At 43.7% G+C, this 22,869-nt stretch overlaps 1 protein-coding gene and 1 long non-coding RNA gene across 2 annotated transcripts; one reads left to right on the top strand and one right to left on the bottom strand.

Annotated features, from left to right (window-relative positions):
• The first annotated feature begins 14,964 nt into the window (after positions 1-14,964).
• On the top strand, positions 14,965-17,440 carry LOC124696078. Its single transcript, XM_047228860.1, has 2 exons — positions 14,965-15,037; positions 16,280-17,440. Exons 1-2 carry the CDS (start codon positions 15,035-15,037, stop codon positions 17,438-17,440), a joined length of 1,164 nt encoding a protein of 387 aa, XP_047084816.1. The 5' UTR covers positions 14,965-15,034.
• A 1,547-nt stretch (positions 17,441-18,987) lies between these two features.
• LOC124698999 lies at positions 18,988-21,185 on the bottom strand. The gene is made up of 2 exons (XR_007001205.1): positions 21,036-21,185; positions 18,988-19,310 (listed from the first exon to the last, which is right to left on the bottom strand). It is a non-coding gene; the product is annotated as an uncharacterized LOC124698999 (long non-coding RNA).
• Positions 21,186-22,869: the final 1,684 nt, after the last annotated feature.

Genomic DNA, 22,869 nt, shown 5'->3' on the forward strand with positions numbered 1-22,869 from the left:
TATTATTCTCATGACAAGCTCTAGTTCATCGAAAATAGTTTTTGCATGGGCAACTTGTTGCATTTTCAAGATTGGAGGTTTTACCGGTATGTCTTTTTTAGATAGGTCAAACCTTTCATCATTTGTTTCTATCCTCCCTTGTTGGATGATGTCTACGGGAGCTTCTATTCTTGTAGACAGTGTTGGGCCTCCAAGAGCAGAGGTTTGTAGAACAGCAGCAAGTTTCCCTTAAGTGGATTACCCAAGGTTTATCGATCTCAGGGAGGAAGAGGTCAAAGATATCCCTCTCATGCAACCCCGCAACCACAAAGCAAGAAGTCTCTTGTGTCCCCAACACACCTAATAGGTGCACTAGTTCGGCGAAGAGATAGTGAAATACAGGTGGTATGAATAAGTAGTAGCAACGGCACCGTAAAAGTGCTTTGCCCAGACAAGAAACAAGCGAGTAACGCAGTAGTAGTAACGCAGCAAGTAGTAACGCAAAGAAACAAGAAACAAGCAGCTATAGCAGTATTTAGGAACAAGGCCTAGGGATTAGACTTTCACTAGTGGACACTCTCAACATTGATCACATAACAGAACAGATAAATGCATACTCTACACTCTTGTTGGATGATGAACACATTGCGTAGGATTACACGAACCCTCAATGCCGGAGTTAACAAGCTCCACAATAATGCTCATATTTTAGTAACCTTTAGTTTAAGATAGATCAAAAGACTAAACCAAGTACTAGCATAGCATGCACACTCGTCACCTTCATGCATATGTAGGAGGAATAGATCACATCAATATTATCATAGCAATAGTTAACTTCGCAATCTACAAGAGATCATGATCATAGCATAAACCAAGTACTAACACGGTGCACACACTCGTCACGCTTTGCACACGTGCAGTGAGGAATAAAACTACTTTAATAACATTGCTAGAGTAGCACATAGATAAATTGTGATACAAACACATTGCAATCATAAAGAGATATAAATAAGCACCTCACTATGCCATTCAACAGATGAATAAGTATTCTCGTGAAATATAGCCTAAGAGACCCACACGGTGCACACACTCGTCACCTTTACACACGTGGGACAAGGAGTCTCCGGAGATCACATAAGTAAAACTCACTTGACTAGCATAATGACATCTAGATTACAAGCATCATCATATGAATCTCAATCATGTAAGGCAGCTCATGAGATTATTGTATTGAAGTACATAGGAGAGAGATGAACCACATAGCTACCGGTACATCCCCGAGCCTCGATGGAGAACTACTCCCTCCTCATGGGAGCAGCAGCGGTGATGAAGATGGCGGTGGAGATGGCAGCGGTGTCGATGGAGAAGCCTTCCGGGGCACTTCCCCGCTCCGGCAGGGTGCCGGAACGAGACTCCCGTCCCCGCGATCTTGGCTTCGCGATGGCGGCGGCTCGGAAGGTTTTCCGTATCGTGGTTCTTCGCATCGTGGTTTTCGATCCAGGGGCTTTATATAGGCGAAGAGGCGGCGCAGAGGGTCGAAGGGGTGGCCACACCATAGGGCGGCGCGGCCATGGCCCGGGCCGCGCCGGCCTATGGTTTGGGTGGCCCGTGGCCCCCTCCGGTCCTTCTCGGGTGTTCTGGATTCTTCCGGTGAAAATAGGAACCCGGGTCTTGATTTCGTCCGATTCCGAGAATATTTCGTTACTAGGATTTCGAAACCAAAAACAGCTAGAAAACAGGAACCGGCACTTCGGCATCTTGTTAATAGGTTAGTTCCGTAAAATGCACGAATATGACATAAAGTGTGCATAAAACATGTAGGTATCATCAATAATATGGCATAGAACATAAGAAATTATCGATACGTCGGAGACGTATCAAGCATCCCTAAGCTTAGTTCTCGCTCGTCCCGAGCAGGTAAAACGATAACAAAGATAATTTCTGAAGTGATATGCCATCATAACCTTGATCATACTATTTGTAAACATATGTAATGAATGCAGCGATCAAAACAATGGTAATGACATGAGTAAACAAGTGAATCATAAAGCAAAGACTTTTCATGAATAGTACTTCAAGACAAGCATCAATAAGTCTTGCATAAGAGTTAACTCATAAAGCAATAAATTCATAGTAAAGGTATTGAAGCAACACAAAAGAAGATTAAGTTTCAGCGGTTGCTTTCAACTTGTAACATGTATATCTCAATGATAGTTTGTCAACATAGAGTAATATAACAAGTGCAATATGCAAGTATGTAGGAATCAATGCACAGTTCACACAAGTGTTTGCTTCTTGAGGTGGAGAGAGATAGGTGAACTGACTCAACATAAAAAGTAAAAGAAAGGTCCTTCAAAGAGGAAAAGCATCGATTGCTATATTTGTGCTAGAGCTTGGGTTTTTGAAACAATAAAGAGAGCATAAAAGTAAAGTTTTGAGAGGTGTTTGTTGTTGTCAACGAATGGTAGTGGGCACTCTAACTACCTCATCAACCAGACTTTCAAGAGCGGCTCCCATGAAGGACGTTATCTCTACCAGCAAGGTAGATCATCCCTCTTCTCTTTTGTTTACACATGTACTTTAGTTTAGTTTTTCTTTATTTATGGATGACACTCCTCCCAACCTTTTGCTTACACAAGCCATGGCTAACCGAATCCTCGGGTGCCTTCCAACAATCACATACCATGAAGGAGTGTCTATTTGCAAAATTAAGTTGCTTACCGATGAATCGTAGCAAAACATGTGAAGAGAATTATTGATGCAAGTTAATTAATCGGGGCTGGGAACCCCATTGCCAACTCTTTTTGCAAAATTATTGGATAAGCGGATGTGCCACTAGTCCATTGTGAAAGTCCTGTCAAGTAAATGACAAGATCGAAAGATAAAACACCACATACTTCCTCATGAGCTATAAAACATTGACACAAATCAGAGGTGATAAATTTTGAATTATTTAAAGGTAGCACTCAAGCAATTTACTTTGGAATGGCGGATAAATACCATGTAGTAGGTAGGTATGGTGGACACAAATGGCATAGTGGTTGGCTCAAGGATTTTGGATGCATGAGAAGTATTCCCTCTCGATACAAGGTTTAGGCTAGCAAGGTTATTTGAAACAAACACAAGGATGAACGGTACAGAAAAACTCACATAAAAGACATATTGTAAACATTATAAGACTCCATACCGTCTTCCTTGTTGTTCAAAACTCAATACTAGATATTATCTAGACTCTAGAGAAACCAAATATGCAAACCAAATTTTAGCAAGCTCAATGTATTTCTTCATTAATAGGTGCAAAGTATATGATGCAAGAGCTTAAACATGAGCACAACAATTTCCAAGTATCAAATTATTCAAGACATTCTACCAATTACTACATGTAGCATTTTCCGTTTCCAACCATATAAAAATGAACGAAGCAGCTTTAACCTTCGCCATGAACACTAAAAGATAAAGCGAAGAACACATGTGTTCATATGAACCAGCGGAGCGTGTCTCTCTCCCACACAAGCATTTATTCAAACAAAAACAAAAACAAAAGCACACAGACGCTCCAAGTAAAGTACATAAGATGTGACGGAATAAAAATATAGTTTCAGGGGAGGAACCTGATAATGTTGTCGATGAAGAAGGGGATGCCTTGGGCATCCCCAAGCATAGACGCTTGAGTCTTATTAGAATATCCAGGGATGAACCACCGGGGCATCCCCAAGCTTAGAGCTTTCACTCTTCTTGATCATAGTATATCATCCTCCTCTCTTGACCCTTGAAAACTTCCTCCACACCAAACTCGAAACAAACTCATTAGAGGGTTAGTGCACAATAAAAAACTCACATGTTCAGAGGTGACACAATCATTCTTAACACTTCTGGACATTGCTCAAAGCTACTGGAAGGTAATGGAACAAAGAAATCCACCCAACACAGCGAAAGAAGCAATGCGAAATAAAAGGCAGAATCTGTCAAAACAGAACAGATCCGTAAAGACGAATTTTAAAAGGGCACCAGACTTGCTCAAATGAAAATGCCCAAATTGAATGAAAGTTGCGTACATATCTGAGGATCACTCACGTAAATTGGCATAATTTTCTGAGTTACCTACAGAGAATTAGACCCAGATTCGTGACAGCAAAGAAATCTGTTTCTGCGCAGTAATCCAAATCTAGTACTTACTTTACTATCAAAGACTTTACTTGGCACAACAAAACACAAAACTAAGATAAGGAGAGGTTGCTACAGTAGTAAACAACTTCCAAGACTCAAATATAAAACAAAGTACTGTAGCAAAATAACACATGGGTTATCTCCCAAGAAGTTCTTTTCTTTATAGCCGTTAAGATGGGCTCAAGTAGCTTTAATGATGCACTCGCAAGAAATAGTAGTTGAAGCAAAAGAGAGCATCAAAAGGCAAATTCAAAACAACTTTAAGTCTAACATGCTTCCTATGCATAGGAATCTTGTAAATAAACAAGTTCATGAAGAGCAAAGTAACAAGCATAGGAAGATAAAACAAGTGTAGCTTCAAAAATTTCAGCACATAGAGAGGCATTTTAGTAACATAAAAATTTCTACAACCATATTTTCCTCTCTCATAATAACTTTCAGTAGCATCATGAGCAAACTCAACAATATAACTATCACATAAAGCATTCTTATCATGAGTCTCATGCATAAAATTATTACTCTCCACATAGGCATAATCAATTTTATTAGTTGTAGTAGGAGCAAATTCAACAAAGTAGCTATCATTATTATTCTCATCATCAAATATAGGAGGCATATTGTAATCATAATTAAACTTATCCTCCATAGTAGGCGGCACTAAAAGACCAATATCATTAATATCATCATAAATAGGAGGCAAAGTATCATCAAAGAAAATTTTCTCCTCAATGCTTGGGGGACTAAAAAGATCATGAAAACCAGCTTCCCCAAGCTTAGAACTTTCTACATTATTATCAACAATGGTGTTCAAAGCGTTCATACTAATATTACTACCAGCATGCAAATAAGATTCAATAGGTTTTTTAATTTTCGCATCAAACAATCCATGTTTTAAATCAGGAAATAGAATAAGAAGCTCATTGTTGTCCATTATGCCAAACTAGTGTAAACAAAAAACAAAAAGATGCAATTGCAGGATCTAAAGGAAATAGCTTCGAGCACAAACACAATGGCGCTGAAAAGTACTCGTTACCTGGAACCAAAGTATGAGTGCCTTTTTACCTTTCCTCCCGCAGCAACGGCGCTTGAAAAGTGCTTGATGTCTACGGGAGCTTCTATTCTTGTAGACAAGTGTTGGGCCTCCAAGAGCGGAGGTTTGTAGAACAACAAGCAAGTTTCCCTTAAGTGGATTACCCAAGGTTTATCGATCTCGGGGAGGAAGAGGTCAAAGATATCCCTCTCATGCAACCCCGCAACCACAAAGCAAGAAGTCTCTTGTGTCCCCAACACACCTAATAGGTGCACTAGTTCGGCGAAGAGATAGTGAAATACAGGTGGTATGAATAAGTAGTAGCAACGACACCGTAAAAGTGCTTTGCACAGACAGATAAACAAGCAGTAGTAATGCAGCAGTAGTAACACAAGAAAAACAAGTAAACAAGCAGCGATAGCAGTATTTAGGAACAAGGCCTAGGGATTACACTTTCACTAGTGGACACTCTCAACATTGATCACATAACAGAATAGATAAATGCATACTCTACACTTTTGTTGGATGATGAACACATTGCGTAGGATTACACGAACCCTCAATGCCGGAGTTAACAAGCTCCACAATAATGCTCATATTTTAGTAACCTTTAGTGTAAGATAGATCAAAAGACTAAACCAAGTACTAGCATAGCATGCACACTCGTCACCTTCATGCATATGTAGGAGGAATAGATCACATCAATATTATCATAGCAATAGTTAACTTCGCAATCTACAAGAGATCATGATCATAGCATAAACCAAGTACTAACACGGTGCACACACTGTCACCTTTGCACACGTGCCGGAGGAATAAAACTACTTTAATAACATTGCTAGAGTAGCACATAGATAAATTGTGATACAAACACATTGCAATCATAAAGAGATATAAATAAGCACCTCACTATGCCATTCAACAAGTGAATAAGTATTCTGTGAAATATAGCCTAAGAGACCCACACGGTGCACACACTGTCACCTTTACACACGTGGGACAAGGAGTCTCCGGAGATCACATAAGTAAAACCCACTTGACTAGCATAATGACATCTAGATTACAAGCATCATCATATGAATCTCAATCATGTAAGGCAGCTCATGAGATTATTGTATTGAAGTACATAGGAGAGAGATTAACCACATAGCTACCGGTACAGCCCCGAGCCTCGATGGAGAACTACTCCCTCCTCATGGGAGCAGCAGCGGTGATGAAGATGGCGGTGGAGATGGCAGCGGTGTCGATGGAGAAGCCTTCCGGGGGCACTTCCCCGCTCCGGCAGGGTGCCGGAACAGAGACTCCTGTCCCCGGATCTTGGCTTCGCGATGGCGGCGGCTCCGGAAGGTTTTTCGTATCGTGGTTTTTCGCCTCGGGGTTTTCGCGACGGAGGCTTTATATAGGCGAAGAGGCGGCGCAGGAGGGTCGAAGGGTGGCCACACCATATGGCGGCGCGGCCGGGGCCCGGGCCGCGCCGGCCTATGGTCCGGGGGCCCGAGTGCCCCTCTCCGGTCCCTCCCGGTGTTCTGGATGCTTCCGGTGAAAATAGGAACCCGGGTCTTCGTTTCGTCCAATTCCGAGAATATTTTGTTACTAGGATTTCGAAACCAAAAACAGCAGTAAAACGAGAACTGGCACTTCGGCATCTTGTTAATAGGTTAGTTCCAGAAAATGCACGAATATGACATAAAGTGTGCATAAAACATGTAGGTATCATCAATAATATGGCATAGAACATAAGAAATTATCGATACGTCGGAGACGTATCATTGGACTATGATGGTTTCCTGCATGATCTTGTAGAGCTTGTTCCTAGCTTCAAAACAAGCCCAAGATCATCAAAATCGGAGTCCGGATGCTAAAGTTATGCCCGTTTTAGTTTTGGTGTTTCTGCAGTTTTCTGGGGGGCGGATAATCCGGCCCGAATGGCCAATTCCGGGCAAATATCCGGCCAAATATCCGGCCCGAGTCCAGGGGCTATTTTGGGGGCGGATAATCCGGCACGGGGCGGATTTTCCGGCCTGGAAGGCCCCAAACGGTCATATTTCGTTGGGAGGGGGTATATAAGACCCCCTTCTTCCTCCTTGGGCTGGTTGGTTCACTCTCTCTCTCTCCCCTCCATTGTTGTCCTTCAAAGCTTGCCCTAGTTCTTGATTCCTCCCATGATTCTTGCATATTGTTGAGGTAAAAGAGAGAGGAGATCTAGATCTACATCTTCACCAATCAAATCCCTCTCTTTGTGAGGGGAACCCACTAGATCTTGATCTTGGAGGATTTTGTGTTCTCCTCTTTGTTCTTCCTCTCTTATTCCCCCAATAGCTTTTGTAGCTTTGTTGGAATTTGAGAGAGAAGGATTTGAGCATCTTTGTGGTGTTCTTGCCATTGCATTTGGTGCATCGGTTTGAGTTCTCCACGGTGATTCGTGGTGGTGAAAACAAGAAGGTTGTTACTCTTGGGTTCTTGGAACCCTAGACGGATTCTAAGCCTTTGTGGCGGTTTGTTGGGAGCCTCCAATTAAGTTGTGGATGTGTGCCCCAATCTTTGTGTAAGGCCCGGTTTCCGCCTCGAAGGAAATCCCTTAGTGGAACCGTGACCTAGGTCTTTGTGGCGAGGGTCACCGGAGATTTAGGTGAGGCGCCTTCGTGGCGTTCGGTGTGTGGTGTGAGTACCGCATCTTGGGGTGAGGCCTTTGTGGCGTTGGTGTGCATCGAGCAACCACACCTCAAGGTGAGCCTCTTGTGGCGTTCGGGAGCACTAAGCAACCGCACCTCTCCACCGGAGATTAGCACTCGCAAGAGTGTGAACTCCGGGATAAATCATCGTCTCCCGCGTGCCTCGGTTATCTCTATACCCGAGCTCTTTACTTATGCACTTTACCTTGTGATAGCCATCGTGCTTGAAGTTATATATATCTTGCTATCACATACTTGCTTGTATTGCTTAGCTTAAGTTGTTGGTGCACATAGGTGAACCTTTGCTTAGAATAAGTTGTTGGTGCACATAGGTGAACCATAAATATAGGCTTTGGGCTTGACAAAGTAAACGCTAGTTTTATTCCGCATTTGTTAAGCCCATCTCGTAAAAGTTTTAAACCGCCTATTCACCCCCCCTCTAGGCGACATCCGTGTCCTTTCACTTTGTCTAAGGATATTTGTCTTGATTACATTACGCACCATACTTAATGCAATTGTCTATTGTTTGCAACTTAATACTGGAAGGGGTTCGGATGATAAGCTGAAGGTGGACTTTTTAGGCATAGATGCATGCTGGATAGCGGTCTATGTACTTTGTCGTAATGCCCTGATTAAATCTCATAGTACTCATCATGATATATGTATGTGCATTGTTATGCCTTCTTTATTGTCAATTTCCCAACTGTAATTTGTTCACCCAACATGCTACTTATCTTATGGGAGAGACACCACTAGTGAACTTTGGACCCCGGTCCATTCTTTACATCTGAAATACAATCTACTGCAATAGTTGTTCTTTACTGTTCTTCGCAAACAAACATCATCTTCCACACTATACATCTAATCCTTTGTTTACAGCAAGCCGGTGAGATTGACAACCTCACCGTTACGTTGGGGCAAAGTACTTTGATTGTGTTGTGCGAGTTCCACGTTGGCGCCGGAATCCCCGGTGTTGCGCCGCACTACACTCCGCCACCAACAACCTTCACGTGTTCCTTGACTCCTACTGGTTCGATAACCTTGGTTTCTTACTGAGGGAAAACTTGTCGCTGTACGCATCACACCTTCCTCTTGGGGTTCCTAACGGACGTGTGTCTTATACGCCATCAACCACCACGAACAATGACGGCGTAGCTGGCCCGTTGTGATTGCCGATAGACGGCTAGTAGGGTGTTTTAGTTGCTTTCAGTCAAACATGTAACATATAACGAAATTAGAATGAAATTCTCAAATCCTGCCGTATTTTGTTGACAATTTCCTCAAAAGACAGTAGCCTAGACCGAATGGGTGACGACGCGGTGGTGCCACTGGACTACAGAACCCATTCTATTCGCGGACGTATCCAAATGAATAAAAATGAATTGTTTAGATCGTTAATTTAGATCGGCCGCTGAGATGTCTTAAGATAGTCACAGTGACTAGGAGGCATAGGCGCGGCGGCACGCCGCGCCCGTGGTCCTATATCTATTGAGAACGTTGTTCAGTTAAATGTTTGCACAAAATTTATATGTGAAGACATAATTGTGTTTGCGTGGCATTGACCATATTTCTATCAACTTTCCGTAGTAGAAGTAGTCTCTAAATATTGGTTGAAGATGGGCTTGACGGGTCACGGAAGTTGGTGCGGCCCTTTCCCACATGTAGGTAATTATAATAACATTTTCTATTCTTAATGACTCCGAGGCAAGAACGAAAAGAACAGAGAAGAGAAAACTGAGGAATCCAGAGAAAAGAAATGGTCTTCGCACGGAAGATGCAGGGGGTGGGGGACGGAGGTGGTAGTGGCGGTGGCAGGCGATGCCGGACTTGTATTCCTTGCAGATGTCTCGCCGTCTATTCTGCAGGCGCGAAGGCCCATCTCTGTCAGCAACTCAGCATGGGCGCCGTTAGGGGCTGGGGAATGTGGCATCGGAGCAGCTTCCGCGCGTTGAGAGGTGCTAGAGCCCGTTTGCACGGCGCGATGGGCGTCAGCGGGAGGGTGCAGCGAGAAGAGAAAAGCGAGAAACTATAGCTACTTGAGGATGGGTAAGATCAACCATTCATGGATCCAGCCGTTGGTATGTTTCTTCTGTCTCCAGTGTCTCAGTAGCGGCGATATTATTTGTTGTAGCAATTGCGTAGATTTGAGTGAGAATTGCCGTGCTGAAGAAATAGGAGTGGAAAGAGAGGCTGGGCGTGCCCTGAAGAACTGTGGAGCTATAAGCCTGTAACTGTCTAAGTATGAGCAAAAGCGAGAATCGATTGCCCTATCAGCGACGGGTATGTTACTTTTCCTGCAGTGTCTGAACTCTGAAGAGCTCTGTTTGTGTGGTATACTTGGTAGATTTTAATCAAAGTTTCTGTGCCGAAGAAATTCAAGTGGGATTGAGGGCGGTGTTGCGGTGTGAGTGGAACTATACAGTGGGGAAATAGAAGCGAGAAACTGCAAACCCCTGAGGATGAGCAAGAGCAAAAATTGATTCGGCTGTTAGCCGTCGGTATGCTCCCTTTCTCAACCATAACACGCTGACACAGCCCGTTAGTTTGGCCATTCTGCTGAAAACTATTTGTTCGCATCGTTAATTAATAACTGTAAACCAGAGGTTTCGCAAAAAAAAAACTGTAAACCAGAGAGGTTAAAGTAGGACAACTAATAGTATAGATGTGAGAGATTTAGATTTGGAAAAAGATTACTTTTAAAACACGGGTATCTTGTTGTCCGTGTAGTTTGCGCACTACAGTTCTTTTGCTTGCAATCTGTAGGCTTATACAGCCAGGCAACAGCCAGATAGTTTCAGAACATAGAGATAACAATAGTGAAAAGCAGTTCTATTCAGTTGAGCCCTAGCGTGAGTGGTCATACAAACTCTTACTAACAACGGGAAAGTAGAACTAAAATGGGAACCAGAAAAGCTAAAATTTTATACACTGGTTCAGCGCAGATACACAGGAGAATACAATGCAGTGAGAGATGCACGGAGAAGATAGTTTTCCGGTCGACGCCTAGAGATGTACACAAAACGAAAATGTGGCGAAATGCCCCCTACATGGGAACCAAATGCATCAAGTGGCTTGAGCTCTGAATCTTTCGAGTTTAGCTTGTCAACCCACGAGCCATTTACATCAGCTGCCGTTCTATCGGAACCAAAAGCCCGGCCACGATGCGTAAAGCATTGTTAACACCGCAGTAGGATAGGAATAGTTATATATAGCTCTGTATGGAGTTACTGATTCGGTATTTAGGCAAATGGTACCATGAGAGAACAATCATCCCCGTGAAGGGCGAAGGCGATCAAGGTGATCCGCAATGAGTTACGTAAACAAAGCTAAAGCTAAATGTCATAATAGGCTAGTTTACCAACCAATCTATCTCAAAACAGCCTAGCAGTAGTACTCTACTTCACAACATACACTAAGCAGTAATGGCGTAACACTTTTACTAAACGGCTATGAAGTAAAATAGATGTTTTTTAATCTAAATTGCACCAAGAAACCTTATATTCTTGTAGTCTGTGAATAGTGACTACACAACTGGTTATTATTCAATGCATACCTTAGCCATTACTTCAAAATAAGGCTCCAAAATAGTACCATTACTTCAATGCGAGAGAAAAGAAAACCCCGAGGTACAAAATTAGAGAACACAGAGCATAAGGCTTGGAAAAAAATGCACATCAACTTCAAAATATATCTTTGTATAGGGCTATGTCAGAGCCATTTACTCAGGCATAAGAAGCCCCTTTCCCACGTACAGAGAGAGAGTACACGAAAAAAATAAATCGGGCGTCATATGAATAGAATGATCTACTTAGTGTATGCAAGCCTGGGAAGTACAATAAGAACAATAATTCCACCATCAGAAAAAGGACACTTACATATTGTAGTGGCTAGGAAAATCTGACTTTGTTGCTGAGTTCCTTCAACCGAGAGTTGGGACTCTTGCAAGCTTGTTGCGAACACATAAATCATTAGGATGACTTAGCTGCAACAATTGCCGAAGAGTGAACGATTGTCAGAGGATAAACAATTTTCGCAAATAAAATGAAGGAAAGTGCTAGGCAACAGGCAGGAATCAAAATGCACCATTAAGTCCACAGGTAACGTGCATTACTATTTTCAAGGTATGTGTAGCAAACTTGCTATCCCTTATGTCTTCTATTTGATGCATCACGTGAGATCATCAGGGAACTAAAACAGCAAGGCCACATATCGTAGATAGAAACTTGAAGTGATCAAGTTTATTTCATCTGTATGTGAAATACATGATTGCAGAACATAAATAGCAAAGTACTGTACGAAGATAGGCATTTCAAGTGACCAACTATTGTTCATCACTTCATGTCTACATGAAACAAATAATTACAGAATTAAAATAGCAAGGCATACGGTATGGAAAATAGACAATTATAAAGTATAGTTCAACAACATAGCTGGTAACAACGAACCATACAATCTCGCAAACGCGTCGAATGATTCCTCAAAAACATAGCTGCAAGTAAAAAAAAATAGGTAGGTAACCATTAATGGCAAGTTATGAAACATGGAAGTATCCTCAGTTCTAAGAACCGAGTAAAACCAGTTTCGGCACCCTCCCTGTCTCCTCATCACTCCATACATACCTGTAAGTTTGCCAAAGCTCATATTAGCCTAGCTCGCTAATAATGAAGCTGCAATTGCAACTGTTTTGTGTGACCATCTAACCGTAGTTAACATGGTGTTCCCTTGCAATAAAGGCATGTTCAAAATTGCAAAGTTACAAAGGAAAACATGGTGAATAATTTGGACGCCCCCCTAACTCCAACCATCTCTGAAAAATCAAACAACAAAGACAATATTTCAATAAATTTCGAAGTGGACTTGTAAGAGCAATCTCAGTCTGGAATATTGCGAGAGAAAGTACTCGAATGTGAACTAAAAGAGTGAGATTCAGTTGAGTAAATTTGCAGTATATATAATGAACAATCACATTGAAATAAGCTATATAGATAGAGATTACCTCAACACCGAAGGAATCAACATCTCGAAGTCGTTGGACGGCCCTCTCTTCGCACTGACAATGAAGTATGCTGCTGATAGCTTCTCTGAAGATGCGACAATATAATTAATATTCGTAGGCTACCCTTAACCTGTAAGACAACAAATCACTCATGAGTGCCAACGCAATAAAAATGTCATATATGCTCACAGTCAGGGATAAACAACATCAAAAGCTCAATAGGATTTAAATTTGGTGCATCAATGAAAAAGCTTATCAATTCTATCAGCAAAAATAAAAGAAAACTTTGAGATTGCTTAGTGAAATTTGAGGAAATGATTCCAACTGTCATCTGATAATGTATTAAGAGCAGATCAAAGAGTGATATCACACCCAAAATAATTGTGCAGAATTCTGCATATTAAAGATATCAACTGGTACACTAACCTGATATGTAGAAATGTGATGGGCTGAAAATGACAAACCGATACACCAAACAACAGGTAGGTACATCTCCTTGAGCACTGGAACAATTTTCAGGTATTAACATATATCTGTATGTAGCCTCCCTGTGAGATCAAAATTAGTTACAACTACTCCTTGATATCATGTTACCACCAAATTAGTAGATGAAACTACAATTAAACCACAATGTATCTGTCTGATCTTGAACTGCAAAAGGGCAAAGTTGAGTAGTAGTTGGAAAGATATTTTCTTGTTTAGAAATGCATGTCTAGTTCATACGCTCTTCTAAAAGTCATATGTCATATGTAATGTTTAGTGGTATATAAATTGATTGTTCCTTTAATCTATACCATGGTAACTACAATTTTTCATAAGTTAGTCCTATCCTTACATGACCCCTATGCAATTTGAAAATACCAAATGTCTGAACTTATTGTGGCTACTATTCAAAAAAAAAAACTTACTCTGGAACAGCAGGCTAATTTGTAATCAACATACTTATGGCATTATACACTATCTTGATTCATGTCTATGCGGACCTCCTCCTTTCTTCTAACCAAGACCCGAGGTTACCCCAAAAAAAAAAGACCAATACCAAGATATATAGCCACATCAGGGCTCAATATATTACTACCCATGAGTGGATTGGCGGTTAGACTAACACCAAGATATAGAGCTGTCTGTATGAAGTGCTCCAATTGCTCACAAGAAAAGGATTTATTCATGTGGGTGAGGAATATGAGAAACCTGGGTGGGGGAGTTGGAGTTGGGTGGCACACCTTGTGATGGAGCAGCGAGCAGCGAGGCTACGATCTGCTCGGATGGCATCTCGCCCCATCCTCGCGCTGCTCCTCATCGGCCTGTCCCGGTCGCTCCGGTGAGGGCGGGTCCGGGTGTGGCCGCACCGGGGCATCGACGGCCACGACCCCTCGCTGGGTCGTCCTCCGGATGGCCTTCTCCATTACCGTCCTCCGCTCCGGCGGCGAAATCGACACGCATGGCGTCTTCAGCCTTGCATCCAGGCCGCCATGGTCCTCGAGGAGGGCCAAAGACGTGGGGGAATTTTGGACATGGGAGAGATGCACGTGGCAAGAAAAGAAAGGAGAAGAATAGGAAGCGGTGGATATCTAGATGAATCTTGACGTAGTCAATCGCGCAATAAATCTAAAGTGACCGGAACAACTTGCAAGATACGAAGGGAATAAACGCACGAACCGGTAACCGGTAACCACCCTGCCCAGAAAAAAGGGAAAACCCACGAACAACGTGGTTAATTGACCAAATTTAGGGACACGCGTCAGGAAGTGGCTTAAGCAAATTGAAGGAAAATTACACATCTACAGTGCCTCAGCTAATCTTAGTGCGCTAAATTGATCAACTTTTATATAGTGTATAATAGCTTAAGAAGCCAAAGATAATATCGGTGCTGGATCTGATTTCCATGAGTGTGGCTGCTGCGGTGGCGACCGCTCAGTGTTGCTCGTGACGCGTGGATGCTGTGTTTCATACGTGTCATTACGCTGAGCTGTTGCGCCGCCACGTGTGCTGGAGCCTCTGTGCTCGGTAATTCTTAATCCACTTCAGCCATGTAAGGGATTCCAGATGAACGGAAAAACGGAACAGAGAGCGTCGTCGTCAGGGGCCAGGGCAACCACTACGTCTGCACACGCGCACGACTCGACCGGGCATACGCCGCCGCCGGCGGTGAGCGCGCTAGGTGGCGCCGTTCAGGGATCCAGCACAGAAATGGTAACAACAACCGCCAGTATCGCCTCGATTTTTTTCGTGGAGTTTGTAGATTTGATGCGGTAGCAATGGTGTGCTTCAATACTCAGATTTCACTGGTTAGGACCTGGTCTTTCTTAGCGCACGCTGCATTTAGTGGATTTTGGTTTAATTTTCGGGGGTTGCTAGGGTTGTCTGTACTATACTGTAGCAGCCGAGGGTCGATTTGAAGATTTACATGTGATGTGTTGGGTTGGTCACTTGTTATAGCTTGACCATACAATCAATCACAAGCATGCGCAGATTGAGCTGTATATCATGGATTCTTGTAGGTAATATTTTCTGTATAAGATTGAATCGCAAGCTTACATAGATTGGTCAATTAGATAGACCGTTTCTTCTGTTTATTTCACTGCTTGGGGATTTGAATAAGTTCCTATTTTTCAGGCTGGTACACATAAAATGATTAGGATAGGCATGCGGAATTCCTAGATCTTAATTTGCCGAGAACTCCAGTGAGAGGAGAAGAATGAGAACAAAAACAGCAAACTCAGACCAACCAAGTTATGATTTTACCTTGGACATCCTGCTCTTAACAGAGATATTTTTTTCTACAGACTGTTCCCACCAGGAAACAACAGTAATTTTACATGCATAGCATAAGACCGCCTCAAATCTCCTAAGGTTTTTTTAAGCTGTACTGTAGATTTCCCCGCTGCATATTTTTTATTTTTTTATAATGAAGACATTTCTGTACGAAAAAAAGCTAGAGCTTAGCTCTAGAAACCTGGCTAAAAAGAAAGAAAGCAGATGGCTAACTATCTATGCAAAGTTCTGCATCCAAGCTTTCATGCCAGACTAATACTTCCTTGTTGTCTTCTGAAGAAGCATAGCCATTTAATTCTTGAAAATGATTCTGCACTTACAGAGATTTGGTTATAGCCCTTTGAATATGAAGTCATTTCAATTTGTCCAAATGACCCAGCAAACTATCATGATTATTTCCAAGGAGAATTGTCACCCAACAGCCCTTTTGAGACTGTCAATGTAATCAATGAGAGGAGTATGCCTAAGGGTTTAGGTTACCAAACTACTCGCTGGTTATCTTCTCCTTAGAAATAAGAAAGTCTCTGTGTCCATTTGATCATATTTAACCATGTCTTGTGGCCATGTTCTCTCATGACAGTTGATGTTATAAAGCTTATAACAATGCAAGTTTTCACCCTATTACTATTAGTCTGAAGGATTTATTTTTTGGCGACGCAGATCTGTACGAGCAAGTTGGCGCACTCAAATGACCAGCGATCATGGTCGGATCTCCCAACAGAGCTTGTAGGCCATGTCCTCGGCTGTCTCCCTGCGCACATTGATCGCATCCGGTTTGCTGCTGTGTGCCACCATTGGTGCATTTCTGCAAGGCACTCTGGCATTCCCCCACCTTTGCCATGGCTTGTGCTTTCCGATGGGGCTGCCTTCACCTTGCCCCGCGGTGAATCCTTCCAGATCCCCAACAGTACTGTCTTCCACAGCTGCTCGGGTGAGTGGCTTGTCTTCTCGACTCAGAAAACCTGCTCCTTAGTCAACACCTTCTCCAAGGACAACTTGAAGCTTCCCGACCTGCATTGTTTCAATCTCATCGACGAGCCTCATCAAGTAATTAATGGCCATGAGATACCCAACACAGTGCTCAATACCGAGGCAGATATACTAATATGGAAGATAGTCGTTTGCTCCGAAGTTCTTGTTGCAGCCATGGTTAGAGTTGGGGACCTCTATACGCTTGCGTTCTGCCGTCCAGGTGCTAAATCATGGTTTGTAAGTGCACTCGGAAGGATCATCTCAGTTGCAGATATGATGTTCTATGGAGGTAAGCTGTACACCGTTGATGACGAGGGTGACCTTTGTTCTATCATTGTTGAAGAGGACATTGACAGTGGAAAGCTGAGACTGTATCGGATTGAACGTGTTGTCACTGAGGCTCCATTCTTTTTCCCACCTTGGCCTTTCAGTGGCGCAATTGGGACACAAAACTACCTGGTTGAGTCTTGCGGTGCCCTACTGCTTGTCCGCAGAAGGACCTTTGAACAGCGATTTGGGGATGTCCTGGATATTACAATCAAGGTAGTGCGGATTGAATTTGAGGTGCTCGAGGCAAACTTCAAATTGGCTAAGTGGGTGAAGGTGACGAGCGTGGGGGACGATCAGGTGCTGTTTGTGGGTAGAAGCTCCCAATCTATCTGCGTTTCTCGGTACAGACAAAAGGGGAATTGTATCTTCTTCCTGGAGGATATTGAAGGGTGGAACTTTGAGGATGCACCAAGCTCTTACGCAATCTATGACATGAAGGATGGGACGTTAGACTCACCGCTTCCCAGAGGATCGTACAAGGGCAAGAAGCCGCCAGCAACTTGGCTTTTCCCTAGATAACTGTTATTTTCATATGCTGGGTGCACTACATTGTGTTCATATCGTGTCAAGTGTTGTAAGTTTGGAAGAATTGTGTTGTTTGGATAAGTAATGTGTTTGCTTTGTGTCAAGTGTTGTAATTTAAGTTGCTACTGAAACCAATAGTTCTTCTTCTAAATTTGTCTGGTCTCCCGGTAGATGGTGCTTGTATTCTGCTGGGTATGAACTGTCTGGAAACATGTCGTGTTAATTTGGCTGATGCCAATGCTGATAATGCCACTGTATTGTGCGCCTTCTTCACGTTGAGCAAACCTATCCTTGCGTCATCAGTTAAACCTTTCTATTATCTACTCTGTAAAGCTAGAACAGAGTAAGAATGGTTAGGTGCAGCTGCACTCTGTAAAGCTCGAATAGATTTGCTGAACATGTAAATCTGAAACAGAGTAAGAATGGTTAGGTGCAGCTACACACTCTGCAAAGCTCGAACAGATTTGTTCAGCACTCTGCAAGGCTCGAATAGATTTGCTGAACATGAATAGAGCGTGAATTGGTTACATTTACTAAGATTGGGAAAATGCATTTTGAGCCTGAACTAACTGTAGCCCTTTAGTTTCAGAAAGTTCCGAAAAAATATGTACACTTAGATAATGATGTATACTTTAAACATACAATATCTCAATCTAAAATACTTTGTATATAGACTACGCAAAAATAAATAATTAATATGGGACCCTGCTACACAGTGCCCTAGCACTGTATAGTCTTACGGAGTGCTCCACCCAAAAATAGTAAAAGTTCTGGTCCCCTCTCTTGATGCTTCCTAAAATAGAAAGTCCGGTTCCCAGCCCACCGCCCCCCTGCCTGATTAATTACTGAGACTTTTTTACTCCGCGTGAGACAAGATACTGGATCCCAAAACACGGCAGTTCACCCTTTCTTCCACCAGGTGATTGAAATCTTTGCTTATGGAAAATATACTTCCAACATACGTCCACATTTTTATAAAAACCCGATTCGAAATTCAGTAATTTGTAAATCCTACTTATTCCATGTAACAAGCATGATCGTAAATACATCGGCACATTCCTCTCTCTAGCTAACACAAAAGTGAGAAAATGACTAGATTAACAGCAGATTAATTTTGTAAAATGACTTGATTGTAAAAATGTTACCACTCGATTGTGAGCAGATTAAATTTGCAAAAGCAACAATATTTTACATGTAGCAACAGAATGTAAGAAGCATAGGAAATTGCATGTTTTTCTATTGCCAGCTAGAAAAAACTTCATCACGGTACAACCAGCCTTTTGAGGGAACTACATTTCAATATTGTAAAACCTCAAGAACCAGAAATACATCAAACTAAACTAAAAATTGTAAAAAACATGGAACTGAACCTGAAGAACAGAGGAAGGCCATTGATATAATTTACTACATCCTATGCTATTGTTAGATGTAATAAAATAGTTTTATCCTACTGCTTGAAGTTAATTAGATGTAAAAATACTAGTTAGATGTAAAGAAATATACATGTAAAAAAAATAGTTAGATGTAAAAAGAATCAGAGATCTCCAGCTACTTTTTTGATGTACTAAAATAGTTCTTACATGTAATAAAAAAAAGTACCTGGATGTAACTAAATTCAGAGATGTATGCAAAACGGTCCTGGATGAAAAAAAAATAGATGAATCTGTGGGAAACTACATGTTAAATCCTAAGAAATACATAGAATTTGTTTTAGGTCTTTGGATTGCAGGAGAGTAGTACAAGAAAGGAGAGTAGTCGTAGACATGGTACTATTACTGGAATAAAATCAAATGCATCGAGGATGCCCTGCCCCCAGCTGATCATAGGAGGTCAAGAGGCCACACCTTTCAGTCATCATGAATGTCTGAAAAAATTACAGCCGGTAACAATGCTAATTAGGTGTAAACAAGTACTAATTAGATGTAACAAAATTCAGAGATGTTCAACTGCTTATTAGATGTAAAAGATAGTGCTTACATGTAATAAATAGTATTTAGATGTAACAAAATTAGAGAGATATGCAAAAGAACAGTACATGGATGTAAAAAAAAAGATGAACTTATGCTGGACAATATAGGACTTGTACTAGTACAGAACAGATCGATGTTGATTAATTCAGAAAAAATTGGTCCGTAGGCTAGTAGCAAAATATGATTCAGGCATGCGCATTGGATGCCGATTCTTCTCCAGCCTAGCCACCAAATCGGCAAATCCTAATACCTCCCGTCGTCGTACACATGCATCATGGATTCATGCGTTGATGAAACCAGGGCGAGATACGGAGGAAGTGGAGGAGGGCAGGTTGCGCTGGGTGGACAGGTACGACCGCGCCATCGTCCCCACCGTCCTAGGCACTGGCGCGCGGCCGCTCAGCGAGCAGCAGCCCGTCATGGTCGGACGCGAGCAGCAGGTTGGCCTCCGGCGTCGAGGTCGTCGTGGTCCAGCCCATCTGCAGAGTGCATGGCCGGGACGCGAGCTGCATCTAGCAGCCGCTGGCGTCGAGGTCGTCGCGCGGCCAGGACGCGAGTTGCATCTCGCAGTCACATCCGTCAAGGTCGTCGTTGTCCAGGCCATATGATATGGAGAACCGGCGCTGCTCGTTCCTCCGTCCCCCGCAGCAACACCAGCGCCATGGCCGCCGCCCTCACCTTGGTTGGGACTGTGGTCGCCGTGCGGTTCCCCCACCGTCGCCATGGCCGCCCTTCTCCTCTGGAGCACTGGCTCCGCTCGTGCCTCTCCCTCCCCACAGCCGCGCCAAGGCTATGGTCGCCGCCCTTCACCTCGATCTCGTCCCTCCGCCGACCTGAGGATCCACTCGATTTGGGGTTAATCACTCTACTTTCGCCGCCCGGGTTGGAGTTAGTGGGGGAGAGGATGCAGATGACATGCGGCTGGGGCTGAAGAATGAGTGGAGGAGAGGAGAGGCACGTGCCCGTTGTCCGGCTGAAAAGTCATCCGCCGCCTGATCTCGGTCCAACGGACGCGATGGGGGAGCACCGTGTAAGACAGCAGAGTGCCCCAACAAAAAAATATACATCCTATAGCCTAAAATATACATCCTCTTCTGCCTACAATATCCCAATGTGCATGCTAGTAGGGAACATGATGTATTTATTATCTAACTTCTACACCATCTAACGAATATACATACCCCATTGCATAATTAGTTAATTACGATCAAATAATTACAAGTTGACAAACATACAACCTAGGAGCATAATATTACATACAATATGCATGTCCTGATGTGCTAGTTACATCCATAATCATGGTTTCTACAACATAAAACTTCATACATGTTGGACAATAAAATTCAAACGAAATTATTGAGAAACTCCACAAAATGAATTGCATCAAGCGGTCGGGATAACATGTATGTAACTATTGACCAAAAACTACATGTGTCACTGCATAATGAGCTGAACTAATGGATGATAACATGAACCCTAACAGAACACACCATAGCTACGTATTATGTTACCATTTAACTTCAAGGCAAAAACTACACTGATCTTCAAAATCACAACGCCTACTTGCTACATCCTACAGGATAAACTGCAGTTAGAAATCAGAGACCAATATACGGTACCTGCACCATGAACACGTATCCACTATCCAGTCTCTGCAACACCTAAGAGAGCCACGGCAAGTTCTGATGGCAGAAAAAATCGCAGGACGGCGAGGTGCTTCTGAAGACGATGCAGTCTATGGCTGTCTCACAGCTGAGCCATCCATCCACCTTTATGCCACTCCTACTCGAGCCGTCCGTAGCAGTCTAGTTGGGCTGTCGCAGGCAAAGACAATCAGATGGAGATGAGCATTGAGGAGTAATCAGATCGAGATGGGAAGCCTACAAGAGCACCAACTAGACTACGGGGAATTTTATTTTTTGCCCCTCTTTACTTGGTACTTCTATAATTTGCCCTCATTTACTTTGTAACTTATCTTTTGCCCCACTTTACTTTGCTCTTTGGTATTTTGCCCTCAGGCAGATTGGGCCCACGTGAAATGTCCAACCTGCCCCTTTCTTCTTCCTTTGGCCAACCTCCATAGCGCTCGTCCTGTACGTCTCCTCCATGACCATTTTCACCTAGCTCGCTTCGCCTCCTCTCCCTCCGTTGCTCTGCTCACCCTCCCTAGCGGCCGCCATTCCTCGTCCCTCTCTCCGGAGGTCGCCGGTTCCTGGCCGCTGTTTGACCCTCCCGAGCCGCCGCCGCTCCGCCTCCACGTCCCTCTCACCCGAGGCCGCAGGTAGAGGTGGCGGTTGGCGGCGGGATCCCCACCGAGGGCGGAATGGACGGCAGGCTCGCGAGCGAGGAGGTCAAGGGAGTGACCGATGGGCTGGCGGGCGATATCGATGGTGGCCTCGCCGTCGGCAAGGAGAGATGAGAGAGGACCAGAAGCTCGTCGGCGTGGACTAGCAGACTGCAGCGGGGCCGCGGACCAGCTGGAGCCATGGCGCCTGCTCGCGCCGGCGGCGGCGTGTGGCTGCTGCAGCAGCTCTTCCCTGCCGTTCTGAACAGGGGAATAAAGAAGATACCCAATTGATTAGTCCCATGAGCAGCGGGGGTAGTATTGTCTGGAGTTCCTGTCTAGATTCTCAAAATAAAAGAAAATAATTGAAAAGGGCAAAAAATCAATTGGCAAAGTAAAGAGTGGCAAAAAAGTGATACCAATGTAAAAGAGGGCAAATTGTAGAGAGCCTAAATAAAGTGGGGCAAATAATAAAATTCCCCCTAGACTACTGTAACTGCCAGCAGCACCGTGCATACTAGTCCAACATCACCGAGGACAAAAATTGGAGGTAAAATCCAATGCGCATAGATCAAAAACTACAGCCCGAAGCAACAACGGCAGAAACCAAGCGAGGTCGAAGCATTTACCAGAACCATGCCGCTGAAACTCTGTTAGGGACACCTTGAAGCACGTCCAACAGCCTCGGCCGCGTCGATTCGCGAGGCTGAGCAGGCGCATCTCGTTCGGGCCGACTCTCGCTACCGCGCCGCCACCTCGGACGCGTCGATTCGCAGGGCCGCGACGGCGAAGGACCCATCTCACCCCGTCTGTCCCCACCTCGGTAGCGTCGATCCGTTCGCCCATGCCGTCGACGGACCTCCCCGGCTCCCCCACTACCCCAACCGACCAGCATAACCCTGCAGGGGTTTCCCACCAGCAACTCGCCGCCGACGAGACGGACTCGCAGGTGGAGATCGAGCGGGGCGTCGATGCGGGCGAGAGGAGAGGGGAATGGGAGACGAGCACGAGAATTGACCAGTTGACGAAAGAGAAGGAAAAGATAGCGTTGGTTTAATTTTCGGATGGAAACGCCGCTGAGTTCAGATCGTTCGATCGGGATCCGACGTGCGAGAAGCGTGAGCACCGCGTAAGACACTAGAGTGCCCAGGCAAGTATTAGATTACACG

Source organism: Lolium rigidum, chromosome 3 (genome assembly GCF_022539505.1).
Source record: "Lolium rigidum isolate FL_2022 chromosome 3, APGP_CSIRO_Lrig_0.1, whole genome shotgun sequence".
Taxonomy (NCBI): domain Eukaryota; kingdom Viridiplantae; phylum Streptophyta; class Magnoliopsida; order Poales; family Poaceae; genus Lolium; species Lolium rigidum.